The 18,141-nt window shown below is 33.8% G+C and overlaps 3 protein-coding genes across 3 annotated transcripts; all 3 read right to left on the minus strand.

The window, feature by feature from the left end:
- Window positions 1-1,675: 1,675 nt before the first annotated feature.
- LOC101246105 (wall-associated receptor kinase 5-like) lies at window positions 1,676-2,440 on the minus strand. The gene is made up of 3 exons (XM_069290062.1): window positions 2,332-2,440; window positions 1,728-2,239; window positions 1,676-1,681 (listed from the first exon to the last, which is right to left on the minus strand). Exons 1-3 carry the CDS (start codon window positions 2,438-2,440, stop codon window positions 1,676-1,678), a joined length of 627 nt encoding a protein of 208 aa, XP_069146163.1.
- Window positions 2,441-4,803: 2,363 nt separating this feature from the next.
- Window positions 4,804-12,635, minus strand: LOC101246395 (uncharacterized). The gene is made up of 6 exons (XM_069290063.1): window positions 12,527-12,635; window positions 10,379-10,422; window positions 5,262-5,279; window positions 5,098-5,180; window positions 5,027-5,040; window positions 4,804-4,906 (listed from the first exon to the last, which is right to left on the minus strand). The coding sequence occupies exons 1-6, from the start codon at window positions 12,604-12,606 to the stop codon at window positions 4,804-4,806; spliced, it is 342 nt and encodes a 113-aa protein (XP_069146164.1). The 5' UTR covers window positions 12,607-12,635.
- Window positions 12,636-15,528: 2,893 nt separating this feature from the next.
- On the minus strand, window positions 15,529-17,779 carry LOC101247477 (protein trichome birefringence-like 3). Its single transcript, XM_004249022.5, has 6 exons — window positions 17,568-17,779; window positions 17,249-17,489; window positions 16,896-17,067; window positions 16,608-16,807; window positions 16,245-16,403; window positions 15,529-16,152 (listed from the first exon to the last, which is right to left on the minus strand). The coding sequence occupies exons 1-6, from the start codon at window positions 17,704-17,706 to the stop codon at window positions 15,819-15,821; spliced, it is 1,245 nt and encodes a 414-aa protein (XP_004249070.1). The 5' UTR covers window positions 17,707-17,779; the 3' UTR covers window positions 15,529-15,818.
- Window positions 17,780-18,141: the final 362 nt, after the last annotated feature.

Here is an 18,141-nt window from a genome sequence, read left to right on the forward strand (position 1 = left end):
AGGTAGGCTGAAAAAGTATTAGGGAGAGTGATTCAATCGAACATGTTGCAACTTCTATTACAGAGGACATGACTTTAAATAGGAATGAGTGGAGGTCGCGCATTAGAGTAGAAGGTTAGTAGGGGTGTGTAGAGTGTTGTCTTCTTGCGAAGGTTTAGTGTATGTCGTACCCCAATAGCACTTGACATTTGTTAGATTATTATATTTCTATATATTATCACACTATTTTATTGTTGTTGTTTCTCTCTTGTAAAATTTACACTGTTTTTCTTATCAACTATTAAGCGTGTTTGTTCATTATTTTTTTCTTTCTTTTACTTGAATTTGATGCACTTGAGCCGATAGTTAATCTTTGAAAAACAATCTCTTTTCTACTTTCATAAGATAGTAATAAAATTTGTGTACACACTATCGTTTCCACGCCCCACAGTGGGATCTCACTTTATGTTGTTGTATGGGTGGATCCTCACCTTGCTATTTCCAACACAATTGATACGGCAGACCATTTGAAAGGTCAACAGAAACGACACATAACTGAGAGTAATTTGTCAGTGCAATTACGTTCTCCTTTTTGCCATTTGAATTTTTGTTCTCAGAAGATTACAGGAGAGGTTAAAATCATTTGCTAGTTGAAAATGAAATTTAAAAATGACAAGAGGACTACATAGCACCACCTATATTCATATAAATAAATATCATGCAAAGTTGCAAATTTGGCTTCTCTCCATTTTCTATTATCTTGTTTTAAAATTAGTGATGTAAATTAAGTTCACTAAGGATAATTAATTATATATTTCCATATATTTCTCCAAAAAAAATTGGCAATCCACTATTCTTTAGTTTTTCTGCAGGAAATGAATAGTATTTCCAATAAACAACTTGCATTGATGTTTTCCCATACAATGAAATATAGTGATGAAATCTTTCGTCTCTATTAGGGGGCGGGCATAAACGCCAAAAAATTAAAATATCGAATCGAATCAAAGAATTTTGGTAGTTCATTTATCAAAATATATTATATTAAATAATAAATATTATAATTAAATTTAAAAATAAAATAAAATTAAATCAAAAGAGTGCACAAAACTTAAAACCTTTTGTGAGTCTTTTCAAACTTTTTCCTCTTCCACTAATTTTCTACCTTTCTTAACACTTTACTTTTTCAATCTTTTTCAATTTTGAGTTTTGACTAGGCAAGTTATCTTTCCGGCGACCTTGGCATAGTTCTCTTTCGGCGATTGGCATCGAGTCGCCACTCGCCAGTTCCAGTCGACCAGCATGCACAACAGCCAATCCAAGTCGACCGGCGACCACATCAAGTATTTTTTTTGTTAATATTTTTTTTTCCATTTTATGTCACCATAAAAAAATCGAACTAACAAAAATCGAACAGAAATAATAAAAATTGAACCGGATCGAATTATTTCGATTCTGTACGCATGATACAAGAACCGAAAAGCAAAAAAAAAAGAAGAAGAAATACCGAATTCCCAAGCCCTTTGTCCCAATGGATTTATCAACACATACAACCAGGATGAATATAGTTACGATATGTTGTCTCGTGTATATGTTCACTTAAATTTAATGTATCTAAGTGGTATATGCTCGCTTAACAGACTTTATTCTTTCTCATACAATGAAATACAGCGAAGATACATACAAAGAAAAAGAAGACTTAAATCTATACAACATGAACAGGATGAAAAAGCAGAAGAGATTCCAGTTACCTTACTCAAACCTTCAAGCTCGATAGACATTTCCTTCATTGTAGGCCTATCTTCTCCATGCGGCTGAAGGCACTTCTTCGCCAACTCAGCCATCTTTTGGAGTTGCTCATGACTCCCTTCCTGCAAAATACGACCATCAATAATATCAAACAAGCTATTCTCATTCATGGACAACACCAAAAAATCGGCCAAATTCTTGTTGTCTTCATCTCTAGCTCTAATAATAGGTTTCAACCCTGTCAAAAGTTCTGCCAGAACTACTCCAAAGCTGTAAACATCGCTTTTCTCAGTCAGTTGACTTGTACGAAAATATTCTGGATCCAAGTACCCCGATGTCCCTAGAACCAATGTGGCGACATGTGTCTGATCTAGAGGAATTAACCTTGATGCTCCAAAATCTGCCACTTTAGCTGTGTAAACATTATCTAACAATATGTTGGCAGACTTAACATCCCTATGAATTATAGGCATGGACGCAAACGAATGAAGATAAGCTAGTGTAATGGCAATCTCTGCTGCAATCCTCACACGGTTTTTCCAAGTTAACCAACCCGCTCCACGTTGGTTGTGAATGTGCTCGTAAAGATTTCCTTCAGAGACATACCGAATGGGTACGAAACCGTTTCATTCCCACACTGCTTAGAACATCCTGGTTTTGTGACATTGGCACCTTCAGTGATGGTGTAAGTTCTATTAGTGTTGGTCTGGGCCATGGTTAATGTTAATATTGTTGGGGATAAATCCGTAACAGAAATAATATTTGCGGTAATAAAGACAATAAATGCGGAACACAACAATGTGGTTAATCAACGAAAATAAAACAAATATAATGACAACAAAATTTTACGTGGAAACCCCCTAAATAAGGGAAAAACCACGACCCGATAGGAGCAACGAATATCACTATTGTAAGGATTTTACACTTGTATGTCTGAGTAAAACTCCAAAGACCACCACTACACATTCAAAAGAGATAACACTCTTTTGAATTTTCCACCTCACTACAATATCGCTCACACTCTCTATTTTTCCTCACAGATTATTTTCCTATGCTTCACTCTTCTTTCTCTCCTTTTGTATTGAAATGAGCAAGAGCTTTGTATTTATAAAAAAATCTACTCCTAATGATGTCACCAGTGATATCACAAAGAACACAAAGTTTCAATCTTTTCACTTGTGAAGAAATTTTGCTAAGATTTTAGTTGAAAATTTCAATACCAAATCTGTCAAACTTTGAAATTGACAGAAAGTTATTCAAAGTTTGCTACATGGGGATGTACTCTACAAATATTACCACACAGGCCAGAAAAATCATTTGTTGTGGGTGCATGATTTTGAATTTCTAAGATAATGCAGTTTCTAGTTCGAGTAACAACTCAGGTTTCTCATATATGTATTATTTTAGTATAATAAACTATGCCCTACCTTGAACACTAGAGTCAAGTGGGACGACTCTCTAGTCTTGTGCTTCGAAACGTTGTAGTATATATTAGCTCATTGAATATTTTAATAATTTATTGTAATAAATATATTATATTTGATAAATGTTAATGGAAAATTCAACACGAGACATATATATATTTATTTTTAATTAGGTAGTTGGTATTAACTTTTAAGCTAATTTAGTCTAAACTAATTAATAAGTATCGACTTTAATTGAAGAAAAAATAAAACCTAACTTGTACATCTGGACAAGACTTTATAAGAAGCAGTTTTGTCACTATAAACCTCTAGCGTGTACATAAACTCTAATTGGACATCAGAAAAGAGTGGTTCAAAATTGGCCATGCACTCTTAAAAATCAAACCAGTCTGACGTTATAGGTATACATTTTAAAAATATTTTATATACACAGGTATTCAGTGTGATAAAATTTATAAATATTTATTTAACTTTTTCATAATTTTGTCTTTTAACATTTCAAGTTAGAAACTAATATTTTTGAATAGTTCAAGATAACTCATATATATCTTAGTAACTCAAAAAAAAGCTCAAATCAATGTTAATGTTATTAAAGAAAAAAAGATCAATTCAACACTACATGCCAACAAGAATGTTGAATATATGTTTTACAGGTCAATTAAATATATTAGCCTAATTTTATTTTTTCTTTAATATTTAAACATGTAAATAATACTTATTACTAGAGCTGTCAATATGGGCTAACCCAGCCCATCCGGACTAACTCATACGGGCTTTGATATTTTACGAGTCAGGCCGGGCTAGCCCATTTTTGGTGTGGACCGGAAAATGGTCGACCCAACCCACAAGTACGTGGGCTACAGGTTTGTCGGGTCAACCCACTTTTTAAAATTATATATATATATATATATTATTAATTTAAATTATAATTATAATTTAAAAATGTTATCATAAATATCGACAAAACAATATTGCATGATGTTAATGTTACTACTTGTTATCAAATTCACAAATAAAATTGTTTTTATAAAATATTTATTAAGTTAAGTTACCATTTTCAAGAAAAAATGTTAAGTTTTTTCAAGTAAAAGTATAAATATCTAAATAGAAATATTAACGTTTTGAGTTTAGACTCTCTTTAATTTTAAGTTTAATATTATATTATATTTTTTAATTAAATTTTATTGGCCCACAGGCCGACCCTACCAATATTTCTCAAGCCCCTCAAATCAACAGGCTTATTCAGATCAGAATAAAAAACCCTTTTTTTAAATGAACTCCAAAAATTTTAACACAACCCTACTAAATCCGAGTTAGGCCAGACTGACACAACGGGCCTAGCCCATATTGACTGCTCTACTTACTACACTTATTTAAGATGACTTGATATTTTTAAATTATGATATGAAAGGCCAAACCTTTACAAAGGAAGCAAAATCTGTGTGCTCGGACAACAACTTTAGTATAGAAGTTGTAAAAAATTCAGTACAGGACTAAAGGTGCGCATAGTTCTCAATTCTCATAGCGTCTCCTGTACATAAAAGATAAAATGTCAAGCTATAGAGCACCAAAGATTGAGCAGATACTCCGTGCACTTTTTCACATGCTTTCTAGAGACATAATTCGAAATTCACAAGCACTTACAAAACACATATCACAAAAGCGACAAAAATGGGAAAACAATACGATGCAACATTGTGGCATCACTACTAAGATCACTTCTACACTGCCATGTGCAACAAAGCCACATTACAGAACTGCAATTATCCTCGAGGGATCATAGTCAGACAGAAACAAGGACTCTATTTTCTTCAAAATATTAGTTTGGGAGAAAAAAGCTAACTCTGTACATCCTTACACCATTGCTTCCAAGTTACTTGTTCTTGTATGACTGCAGAAAAATGATCAGTTAGTAAATTACTCATCAGTTTAGACTTGTTATAATTACTTTTAAGAGTTCCACAGTTAAAACCTCAAAGTTTTTTGACACATCCTCGATCTGGTCAGCAATTTTTCGCTTGGTCTGCACAGCTGCATGTATGAAAACAGATGTGCTCAGAACAGACTGAAAACTTGACTAGAATAAGGAAGAGATATTGGTATATTAGTTACCCATTTTAGATAGATCATCTATTCTGACAAATTCTAGCATGGAGTTCGAAATTACTCCATTGAAACTTCTAGGACTAAGCTGAGTTTGAAGAAGAAGAGGAGGAAGAAGGAAGAAGTTGTTATCTTGTATTCATGAATCTTACATGTGATCTACATATATATACAAGCATATTGCAGCAATGTTAATCCTCTAACTAACTCCTATCATTCCACTCACGTTTACAACACACACACACACTAACTAACTGAATCTGCAGCTAACTAACCATGTGCATACAAAGCTGGCTAACTAACTGCACTAACAGAAAATAGGAAAGAAAACTAACAGATTAACTAACAATGGGAAAGTTAACACTCCCCCTCAAGCTGAAGGATGCAATACGTTAAGCACACCTAGCTTGCCTAACAGATGAAGATGTTGAGTCTGACTCAATCCTTTGGTTAATAGATCAGCAATTTGTTGATGTGTGTGTACATACTCTGTTTGAATCAATCCAGCCTTAACTTTGTCTCTAATGAAATGGCAATCTATTTCGATGTGCTTGGTTCTTTCATGGAACACAGGATTTGCAGCTAATTGAATAGCAGATTTACTATCACTCCACACTGTAATTGGCATTTGTATTGGCACATTGAGCTCATTGAATAATCCTATCAACCATGTCACTTCTGCTATTGCTGAAGCCATGCTTCTGTATTCAGCTTCAACTGAACTTCTGGACACTGTCTGTTGCTTCTTGGACTTCCAAGACACTAAAGAATCTCCAAATTTTACTATGTAGCCTGTTACTGACCTCCTAGTATTAGGACACGCAGCCCAGTCTGAATCACACCAACATGTTAATGTTGTAGCTGACTGAGCCTTCAGCCATATACCCTAACCAACTGTTCCTTTTAAGTATCTCACCACCCTGATAGCTGCTTCCCAATGAGACCTTTTTGGATGTTGCATAAACTGACTTAGTGTTTGCACAGCATAACTAATGTCAGGTCTTGTAATGGTAGCATACATTAGTTTTCCTACTAATCTTTGGTAGGCTGAATTATCTATTAGCACATCATCTCCTTGTATTCCAGCAGTTTGATCAAATTCTACTGATGTCAACCTAAAGTTAGTTTCTAATGGTGTATTTACAGGTTTTGCACCACTCAATCCTGTATCAGAAATAAGCTCTAATATATATTTCCTTTAATTCAAGATAACACCTGTTCTGGACCTTAGTACCTCAATTCCCAAGAAATATTTGAGTTCTCCTAAATCTTTGAGTTTAAACTTCTGATGCAATACTTTTTTTGCTTCTCTGATTAATAACTCATTGTCACCAGTAATGAGTAAATCATCAACATAGATCAGTACTATAACCATCCCCTCTGGCTTCTTCAAAGTGAACAATGAATAATCATAAGAACTTTGGATGAAGCCTGCAGATAACAAAGTGTTGGACAACTTGATATTCCATTGTCTGGATGCTTGCTTAAGTCCATACAAGGATTTAAGCAATTTACAAACTTTGGTTGACCCTTGAGATCTGAAACCTTCAGGCATCTCCATATATACTTCCTCATCCAAATCTCCTTGTAAAAAGGCATTGTATACATCCATTTGGTAAAGAAACCATCCTTTTGAAACTGCCACTGCAATAACACTTCTAACAGTTACCATTTTTGCAATTGGTGAGAATGTATCATGATAATTCAATCCTTCTTGTTGACTATAACCCTTAGCTACAAGTCTAGCTTTAAATCTTTCTATGTCTCCATCGGCCTTGTATTTGATTTTGTAGATCCACTTAGAACCAACAATATGTTTCCCTAAAGGTAGATCAACTACCAACCATGTCTTGTTATCTTCAAGAGCTTTAACTTCTAATTTCATGGCCTCAATCCATTTTGGATCTTTACTAGCTTGGCCAAATGTTTGAGGTTCAACTGTATCTGAAAAGTTGGCCAGGTAGCTATGATACTTTGATGACATATGATCATAACTAAGGTGATTTGCCAGAGGATACTTACTATTCTGTCCAACAGCAGTAGTCATATAATCTTTCATCCAAATGGGAGGTTTAGTAAGTCTAGATGACTTTCTAGAAGACGTTGAATCAACATTTGAGTCTTGAAGCAACATATCTTTATGCTGAGTATGCAATATTTCATCAGGAACACCACTCAAACTAGTGGAAGTAACATCATTCTGTGTATCTGTTGGTATATAATCATCAGGTGCTATCTCTTCTGAATCCTGTTCTTCTTCAAGGCTATCAGGTAATGGATCATTAACAGGTGTTTGTGAATTTTTTGAAGTAGAAAAAGGAAAGATATGTTCTTGAAATACCACATCTCTATTCACTAGGAACTTCTTAGTCTGTATATCCATTAACAAATAGCCCTTCTGAGTTTCTGAATATCCCATCATGATCACAGGCTTTGCTTTTTCTGAGAATTTATCATGTTTAGGAATAACAGAAGCATAACCAAGACAACCTATAACTCTCAAATGACTGATATTAGGAGACTTAGACAACAACCTCTCATAAGGACTTTTGTTATGAAGATTGGATGATGGTATTCTATTAATCAAATACACAGCTGCTTGAACACAAATTCCCCAGAATCTAAGTGGCATGCAAGACTAAAATCTGATAGCTCTAGCTACATTCAATATGTGTCTATGCTTCCTCTCCACTACACCATTTTGTTGTGGTGTGTGAGGGCAACTACTCTGATGTATAGTACCTAGACTTGTAAACAATTCTTTGCATTGAGAGTTGAAAAATTCTGTCCCATTGTCTGACCTTACAGTCTTGATTGTACACCCAAACTGATTCTTTATTAATGTAAAGAAGGTTTTTATAGCTACTATAGTTTCAAATTTAAGCTGCAGTAAATGTATCCAAGTATATCTGCTGTAATCATCAACAACTGTAAGAAAATAGTATTTCTTATCAAATGTGGGAACCTTATATGGTCCCCAAAGATCCATGTGAACAAGCTCAAAACATTTAGAGGTTTTTGATGCACTGATAGGGAATGACAATCTAGTTTGCTTAGCTAATGGACATACTGAGCAACTGGTAAGTAAATCACTGCCTTTATTGTTATGTAATATGTCTAAACAATGCAATACTTGGTTTGAAGGATGACCAAGCCTTCTATGCCACAACTCACAATCTTGTAGTGATACCTCTACAACAATTTTCTGAGGAGTTTGAGTTTCACATTTGCTCTTCATGTCAGAATCAGTTCTGAATATGTACAAGTTCCCTTCTTCCCTACCAATCCCCTTCACCCTGCCACTGTAAAGATCCTGAAATATATAGAATTCAGGGTAAAAAGAGACAAAACAAGATAGTTCCCTAGTCAACTGTGATACAGACAACAGGTTGAACTTGAACTCAGGTACACACAACACATCTTTGATCATTTCATTGTTAAACAATTGTGTATCTCCTATGTGTGTTATAGAAGCCTTGTCACCTGTAGGTAAGTTCACTTTGTCTTGGTGAGAGCTAGCAGTACATTTACTATTTCTTAGCAAATGCTCATTTGTTGTAATGTGATGAGAAGCTCCAGAGTCTACTATCCAACAATGAGAGGCAACATTAGTTGAAAAACAATTTGCCATACCTGTCATGTTGGCCTGCTTCATTTCCCTCTTATCTTTCCCCAACATGTCCATTATTTGCTTATATTCTCCATCAGTGAATGCATGTCCTCTAGCCATAAAAGCATTGTTAACTTCATGATGACTAGAAGAGGCTTCTCCAGAGTTCTCTTTGGATATATTGTTGGCTTCTCCAACAAGGTTATGGTTATTTCCTCCAGATGAAGAATGCATGTGGCCTGACCTTGCATTATTAAAACCAGACCTCTTTCTGTGTTTCCAATCAGCTGGATAACCAATTAACCTGTAACAATTCTCCTTAGTATGTCCAGTATATTGACAATGTTCACATTTTCTTCCTTTGTTACTCTGATTTCCTTGATCATAATTGTTTCCTCTGTTAACATTCATAGCTACTACATCAGATACCTTGTTAGAAATGGATACACAAGTTGTTTGTTGTTGCAGCTCATCCTCTACAATCATAGCATAAGCTTGATTAATGGTAGGAGTAACACCTTTTAGCAAAATTTGCCTCTTAGCCTGTTCATACGACTCATTCAACCCACTAAGAAACTGAATTAGTCTAAGCTGATATAGATGATCAGCATACTCTTTGGATTTTGGACAAGCACAACTAGGAGCTGGCACAAGTGCATCAAATTCCCCCCACAAGTTCTTCAGTTTTGTGTAGTATGATGAAACAGAATTTGTACCTTGTGAGAGTGTGTTGATCTCCCTGTATAATTGATAAACTCTCATTCGATTAACCTTGTCAAACCTCTCTTTTAAGTCTTGCCAAACTGTATAAGCACTAGTAGCATATACTATTCCACTTAGAAGATCTTCACTAACTGAATTCATCAACCAAGATAGCACAATTGCATTACATGTTTCCCACTGTTCATGTAACTCATCTCGATACAAAGATCTGCTGCAAGCTCCTGTAATGAATCCAATTTTCCTCTTCCGTGTCAAAGCAATTCTCATTGATCGACTCCATATTCCATAATTTTCAGGTCCTGTGAGTTTGATAGGAATCAAAACTGCATTTGAAGCATCTGATGGACCTATATAAAGAGGATCATTTGGATCAATTCTTCCAGCCACCATTGTTGTCTGTCGTTGTCTTCTTCACAACCTCTACTTAGCCTACACTGCTTTGATCTAACATTGCTCTGATACCATGACAAATTCTAGCATGGAGTTCGAAATTACTCCATTGAAACTTCTAGGACTAAGCTGAGTTTGAAGAAGAAGAGGAGGAAGAAGGAAGAAGTTGTTATCTTGTATTCATGAATCTTACATGTGATCTACATATATATACAAGCATATTGCAGCAATGTTAATCCTCTAACTAACTCCTATCATTCCACTCACGTTTACAACACACACACACACTAACTAACTGAATCTGCAGCTAACTAACCATGTGCATACAAAGCTGGCTAACTAACTGCACTAACAGAAAATAGGAAAGAAAACTAACAGATTAACTAACAATGGGAAAGTTAACATATTCTCTTCGAGGTCCTTACTGCAAATCTTTGAAAAGTTTGGCTGAGATTAAAAGAAAGATACAGTTAATGGACATATTTCCAAGACAATCAGTATAATATCTCAGGCTTCACACTAGAGGACATCACAAAATTAAAAAGAAAGAAAAAAATAGATTTCCCATGGTAGCAGAAGGATCTGTTTCCACTTGTCGTAGGAACAATTTATCCTTTTAAACAGAGAACTAGTCGCGTGGTTTTTTTTCTTTTGATAGGTCAGTCACATGAAGTAATTCCAAACACTCCCTACAAAATTAATTCCTGGCACACAACATCATTTTAACTCTATCAACAATTTTACATCAACTAGGATGTCTACAAGTGGTCAGCAACATAAGCGAGAAATGGTAATACTTGTAAATACGACTGCCTCCATAGAAGCTATAACTTGCCTAAAAAGCTAAATAGTAATGCAACAACAACTCTATAGATTCTAATATTTTGTTTAAATAAAGCTGCAAGAAAATCTTTTTCATCTTTTCATTTGTTGAAATTAAAATTAGTCGAAGAGCACGCAAGATTGTATAAACACCAATGTTATCAGAAATAAAAAAATAAAAGAACACACAACTCACTTTAAAGAGAAGAAAATCATTCCCTCAATCGAGCACAACACAAAAGTGCAACAGATACTAAGAACTTTCCCAATAAAAAAGAAGATAAAATAGAGATTGTGTATGATAATGCTAAATTTCCATCATCTTCACAATCATTACAACCTACAAGCCTATAGATCCATCTTTGGCAAGCTTAAGATGTAATGTACTAAAACCACAACCCCAAACTTGATATAGCATAATCCAACAACAACAACAACCCCCACACTTGATAGGACAATCCAAACACGTTGGTGAACTCTCTCAATTCAAAAATCAATGATTGAATTGATGTACCTCATCGATTACTCCTAAATTTCATTAATTTATTGTTGAATAGATTGGTAAAACTGATCAACTTGACGAGTTTTACTCCGTAACACCCCTTAACTTTATGTTGGACTAATTTATGGCCTAAACTCAACTCGCAAAACACTGTTAACTACCCTGCCCTCGCCTCATCGTCATTCCTACTTTACTCCATCAATTTTTGATAACTTCAAACATGAAAAGAGCGAGCTAGATTATAAATTGTTAACTGAAGACAATAACAATCAACAGAGTATGTTTAGCAAAAAGGTTTAACATGTTTCAATCCATTGTAAAAATATATTCTAATAAACATTTGCTCTCTATAGAAAAAAACTGAAATGAAAACTGATAGAATATGAGCCTTCACTTAACAAGTAATGGATCAGGTCTCTTACTTCACTCCAGAAAAATATCAGAAAGTTAAATGCAGTAAAATCAACACAATGATTTTACGTGAAAACCTCCTTGCTTAAGGGAGTAAAACCACGACCTGTCTCACAGGATTTTCAATCGTTTTCACTAATCTTCAAAAGCAAAAGTAAAACACGATTACACCAAACGTAAGAAAGAGTTATCAATCTTACCGTTAAGCAATAGTACTCTATTGCTTAACAAGCCTAAGTAGAAAACAATATACCCACTAAGCTATCCCACCTAGACAACCTAGACTTTTAACACAACACACCAATTCCTTTATAGATTCAGGAATGGTTTACAGTTTAAGAACAAGAGAATGTATTCCTAAATAACTAAACGAAAAGCTCCAGATATTGCTGTTGTTCTTGGAATAATTCTGCCTTTGCTTTGTAGTAGCCTTTGCAAGAGTTCTTGAAAAGTTTTTATTAAGTTGCAAAAACTGCCCAAAAATATTTAGGAAAGTGCCTTTTATATGAGCAAGTCACTTTCCCAAACTTCTTTGCCATTGGCTGGAAAAGTCACACTTTCTGACGTCATCGGGAAGTATGCACCTACTTTCTGTACCGTCTCCAGCTGGCAATCAACTGGCTCCTCATCATGAGAGTCTGGTACCTCTACTAGGTCCCTGAGTTTGTTTCATCTACAATACTCAAGCAAGAACCCTGCAACAGACAATTAAGAAACTGGTACCTTTACAAGGTTCCCAGATTTGTCAAATCATCAAAACTACAAATAACAAAAATAAATACGAAAATAAACCAAAAGCAACGAACAATAGATTACTTGTTGGCGAGTCCATTGACGATCAGTTTGTTCTCTACGTAAGAAATAACCCTGTGAAGAAAGTTTCCTCCTCCCGCCATAGCTGATTCCTACAACACTCTTTTCTATACAAGTATATATATGGAATTTCTGTTTTTGTTCTATTTTGGGAACTTGGGGAACAAGGAATCAGCTATATTAGGTTCCCGAAGCTTCCAGAAATTAGAACTGTATCTTCGAAAACTAGACGAGACTCGTTCGTTGCACGAGACCCAATATTGTTGGGCTTTCACAAATGGGCTTGGAGTTGTAAGCTTTCGAAGTCACTTCTTCTGTGGGAAAATTAAGATGAATATTAGTTAGTAATCATCCTAAATTAGAATTTTTGTTAATTAATGTTTAATAATAATTATGTGGGCTAGGATTTTGAGTTTGTATAATTTGAAATTTTAACTTTCTACAAATAGTTCAATTATATATAAAATATACCCGTAATTTATACAAACTCACGCGCAAATTATACAAACAAGACGGTTTAAATTGTAGGTATGATTGACAAATATTTAAATTATAGCTACGAAATATAATTAAATTTATTATAACGACTATTTGTGAAATTTTCACCTTTTTTTTACGAAAAATTACCTCGGATAAACATATGTTACGTATTTATCAAAAATAAAGACAGTACCTACTTCAACTTTACCAAGTTTTAATGCCTTTTTTTTAAAAAAAAAAATTAGTTGGAACAAACTTCAACCAGAATAAAGGAACAATAACAAAACTTAATTGGATTACTCAAGAAGAACTAATACAGTAGTGAAATTGGACAGTTCTATTCTCAATGAACAGCAGTTGCAGTAAGAAAGAAATACTAAAAATTAATGTGTGATACATTACTATTTGTGTATCTTATTTTGTTTGAGAAATATTATATTTTATAAAAAAAATACATTTAACAAGTTTTAGTGAGTTGATATGTATATGATACATGTAATAAAGTTTTAAAATTGTTGAATATGATATATACTGTGCATCATGTACATATCAATTCATTTGATACACGATGCTTTATCTATAGAATAATAACGTTTATGTATCAAGTGTATTTGTTGGTTAATATGTACAAGCACATAATCTTCAAATTTAAATAAGTCTAAAATTTAAGGGATAATGCACAAGTATCCCCTCAACCTATGTTCAAAATCTTAGAGACACACTTATGATATACGAAGGTCCTATTACCCCCTGAACTTATTTTATTAATAATTTTCTACCCTTTTTTGGTCTAAGTGACACTATTTTGTGGGCCCAACGCTGGTTGACTTTTTTTTTCAAGATAGTGCCATGTAAGCCCAAAAGGGTAGAAAATATAAAATAAGTTTATGAGGTAATAGCACCTTAGTATAGTATAAGTGTGTCTCTGAGATTTCAGACAAATGTTTAGTGCATTTTCCAAAAATTTAACACCATAAATACATAACAACAATTGACACACGATAAATTATACAATTTGAACACAATATATTGAGCATGATGATTTGTAATGTATCATAGTGTTAAAAGGAAGGTATTATACATTAATTTAAGAAGATAAAAATAACTAGATACATTAAAAATATGAATCCACACATATCAAAAAAGATGAATAAGAGAACAATATGATCTGCTTCTCTTTCTCCTTCTCAACATATCGATAATGTATCCGATTTTTGCTACATTTGTGGTAGTTCACTAAATGCACAATAAAAACCTTGTCAATACATTGTCATAGCACCGATATTTGAAGGAGGATGAGATGGACCTCATGATCTCATATTAGTATTAGAAGAACTTAATTGAGTAACCTTATGCCCATCAAGTGTTTGTAGAAATGTCTACGAGAAGAAAGAGGTCGATATACGTTTACACTTTAGTCAGCAGAATCAACCATTTTTATTTAGTAAAATACATTGGAAATGTTGGAGTTTGACCCAGATGTATCGAAAAAAAATCTGAAAAAAAAATGGAAGAAGACAATAATGGCGAAGAAAAAATTCTACCTATTCAGATGTTTGGAATTGATCAACCGCTCTTAAATGATTTCGTAAAGTTTTCATGTCTATTCATAATTTTTTTAATTGTTTCTTTGTTAACACTTTGTTTAATCTCATAGTGTCTTATTCAGTCAAATGAACATGCATTGTTTTGAAATTTGGCTTCTATAAAGAAAAAAATAAGGCTCTTCTTTAGCAGAAATAAACTGCACTCTGGATTTATTTTCATTTTTTTTACAATTGCTTGATTTATGCAAGTGTATTATTGTATTTTCTCTTTGTTCTTACAGAGTTTTAAACTAATTCATTTTATTTTTACTCTTATCATTTGCGGGTGTGGAAAGATTTCATTGGAACATTTATTTTACATGAAATATTTGAATGTTATTATAAACTAACAAGTTGTAGCATCAAATATTTAATTGTACGGGAAATATATTTGGGAAAATCTACTAATTGCAATTATATTCGAACTTGTTGATTTCACTAAAATTTTATTCAAATATATAATATATTTCCCAACCATTTACACAGCTATATGCATGCACTCGAGGGTTTTACTATATTTTGTTGCAAATAGATAAATGCTAAATGATGAGGAGACATATGGATGGAAAAAAATTGTTAACTGGAGTAAGGCCATTTTTGGGTAAATAGACACGTCTACAAGATTTTGATTGAATTTATCTAATGAAGTTTGTACAACTTAGAGAGTATAGATATTTAATGAGAATCTGTGTTTAATTAGGTCCCTTTTCAATGTTCCTTTACAAAATTTACATTTTAGTTTACTTATGTCTGATTACAATATTAATCATGATGCATAAATTTATAGTTACTCTAAATCACGTGTTGGGCGCACAGGCATTGGACATCTAGTATGCACAAAAGCGTGTGTATATGAACAAATGAAAATAAGTAAAAAAGCAAAAGGCAAAATAAAAAATAGAGGAACAATTCCTTATAGATTAAATAAAAAACTTACCATTAAAGGACCAAAATGCGATCCGCTCAAAATAGATAACATGTTATTGATTTGGTTATCATTTTATCTCGTTTACAAACCCAAAATCATAAATCAAACTAGTAATACATATATTAGACCAAATCGATCTATAAACAACCCGGGAAGTCAGTTTAAAAAATAAATAAATTACTTTCAAAACATTTTGACCAACCAAACATTACTTTGCGTATTGATTGAACGTGGTTACAAGAATTTACCAAATAATCTCTTTTCAGTCTGTTTAGACTTTTTAGCATTACATTCTTTTGTGCTACAAATATGCAAAAAGCAACTGATTCCAAGTATCAGGAACTCCAGGCAAACACCAATGTATACAATCTGCAAAATGCAATGGATCTGCTCTTTGTTCATCTGTTAACAACTTGCCTTGCAATTCACCATAAATCGACGTATGTGCATCGATTCTGTATTCAGATAGTTGCGTTACGTTTAGTACTGTAACAGGAACTTTCATTCTCCTCATGACACTAGCAACAACATTCATCATCTCTTTATTTGAACCACTTCCCCAGTGACCCTTCTTCGTTACTGGTCTCGTCTCGTTGAAGCACCTGATCCCGTTTATGTTCCCCCATTCTTTATTTCTGATAGCAAAAGGTTGAATGAGTTCAATTTCTACAGGATTTAACGCGGTTTTAATAAGAAATTGACGTGTTTGTTTGTCGTGATGACTTACTTTTGGTGTGAAGGGGACATTGTAGTGAAAAAAACTTTTGTTTTGCTTGGATCAATTGTTGAATCAATCCAATTCGCCCATGTCCTTAATGCTACTCTATAAGAAACTGCTGTTTCTAATTCTTCGTAACCTTCTTCTCCGTTTTCGAATTCACCCCATCTGCATTTTTTTAATCACTTCAAAATTATAATGTGCATATCAGTCAACTTTTTTCTTATGTATATACTCTCTCCGCCTCAGTTTGTTTGTTTTACTTTCCTGTTTTAGTCTGTTAAAAAAAGAATATCTTTTTTCTTTTTTGACAGCTTCTTAATTCTATTTTTTCTTCTGACATGTTTAATATCACGAGATTAAAAAACTTACAGTGCTTTGGTCTTGAGTCCACTCATCCACCAAACATAAGTATTGAAAACAAGGATGTCTGCTCCTAACCAATTTTTGGCACGCTGAGAAATTGAGTCTACTTTTATAATTCTCTGCTTTGGATCACTTTTAATAGGAATATCGGTGTTAGATTCTACTAAGAATGGTGCCCAATAGAACTCAATGGTGGCATCATATTCCTGTTACATCACAATTTTTTTCAAACTTCAACCCCGTTGTTTGTTCAAGCAAATTGTTGAACAAGACAAGATTTTTATGGTGAATTACCTTAGCTTTGAATACAGAATGAACGCGGCCTCGTTTCATTGATTTCTTGTCTTTTGGGATTACAGAGTCAACCAAACAAATAAAAGATATCCATTGATTTCTCTGTAGTGAATCCCCTACAAACATTAGTCTTTTCCCTTGAAGCTTTCTCAGAGCAACCTCAGGATCAAACCTGAATTAATTGTCAAGATGTCATTTTGCAATGTGTTGCGTGAACTTCCAAAAATGCACTACTTTGGAAGGATATAACATACATCTAGTGGCGTTTTTTTTTTTTGAAAAGTTCGAGCAACATATATAAAGCTAATTTTTACGAAAGAAACAGAGAATTGAAATTGGAGTAACTTGCTAACCTCGGTAACATGCAGTCATCAGGCTTCCATTCCCAGTGAAGATAATATGAATCATTTCGACCATTCTTAATACAAGAGTATTGTTTATCAATATACGGACATGTCCTGTCTGTGTACAATGGCTTTATCGAAGAATTAAACATCCATTTCCCATGATTGACACTGCATTCATCAGGATCAAAATCAAGAATATCGTCTACTGGATTGTCTATTGAATCGCTCTCCAATGCTCTATCATCATCTATCAAGTACAGAAATAAAAAGAAGAAATCAGCACGATAATTGATTTGGATCGAAAATAATCAACTAGCTGATATACCTGCAGAGATTCTTTTTGGACAATTGAGCTTAAACCTCGAAACAGTAGTGATCCTTTCGGTATACAAGAGAAAAATGAAGGCTAAGAAGGTAAAGACTATGGCTGTGATTATGGGCAAAGAGAGCTTTGTCCATCCCATGTTGAATATGAATCAATTCACCATAGGAGAAACTTAACTGCTTAATGAAGCAAGGGAAACTGATTGGAAACATGAGATAAGCTTTTGGAGGATATTTTTTAATTTTTTTTGGGGTCATAGACCATAGTATGAGTGAAGTGAAAGTCATGCATGTTTGGTGCAAAATATTGATTTAGCCAAGTGGGGTCGAGGGTGATGTGTATGTAATCTTATTTCTACGTTGTGAAGATACAAAGAGACTATTTTCGATTACATTCAGACAGGACGAACAAGAGTAATAAGTAGGTGGAAAAGGTTTTCCGCAGATCATTCTATATCCATATGTCATGACTTGCATTTGCAGTCACTAACAGATCATAAGGTATCTTTCTTATACAGCAAGTTCAACTTATTAATTGTACCAAAAAAAGGTTCAACATATTATTATTAATCAAA

This window comes from Solanum lycopersicum, chromosome 10, assembly GCF_036512215.1.
Source record: "Solanum lycopersicum chromosome 10, SLM_r2.1".
Lineage (NCBI taxonomy): Eukaryota > Viridiplantae > Streptophyta > Magnoliopsida > Solanales > Solanaceae > Solanum > Solanum lycopersicum.

What these genes read in the sequence shown, in the direction of transcription:
- LOC101246105 (XM_069290062.1), bottom strand. Translation starts at nt 2,440, where the DNA reads ATGGCCCAGACCAACACTAATAGAACTTACACCATCACTGAAGGTGCC. An exon ending in AACGGTTTCGTACCCATTCG is followed by an intron (nt 2,240 to 2,331) that starts GTATGTCTCTGA and finishes GGATTGCAGCAG; the next exon opens with AGATTGCCATTACACTAGCT.
- LOC101246395 (XM_069290063.1), bottom strand. Translation starts at nt 12,606, where the DNA reads ATGGCGGGAGGAGGAAACTTTCTTCACAGGGTTATTTCTTACGTAGAG. An exon ending in GTCAATGGACTCGCCAACAA is followed by an intron (nt 10,423 to 12,526) that starts GTAATCTATTGT and finishes TTTTAATCTCAG; the next exon opens with CCAAACTTTTCAAAGATTTG.
- LOC101247477 (XM_004249022.5), bottom strand. Translation starts at nt 17,706, where the DNA reads ATGGGATGGACAAAGCTCTCTTTGCCCATAATCACAGCCATAGTCTTT. An exon ending in GATGACTGCATGTTACCGAG is followed by an intron (nt 17,068 to 17,248) that starts GTTAGCAAGTTA and finishes CAATTAATTCAG; the next exon opens with GTTTGATCCTGAGGTTGCTC. An exon ending in ATGTCCCCTTCACACCAAAA is followed by an intron (nt 16,153 to 16,244) that starts GTAAGTCATCAC and finishes TTTTGCTATCAG; the next exon opens with AAATAAAGAATGGGGGAACA.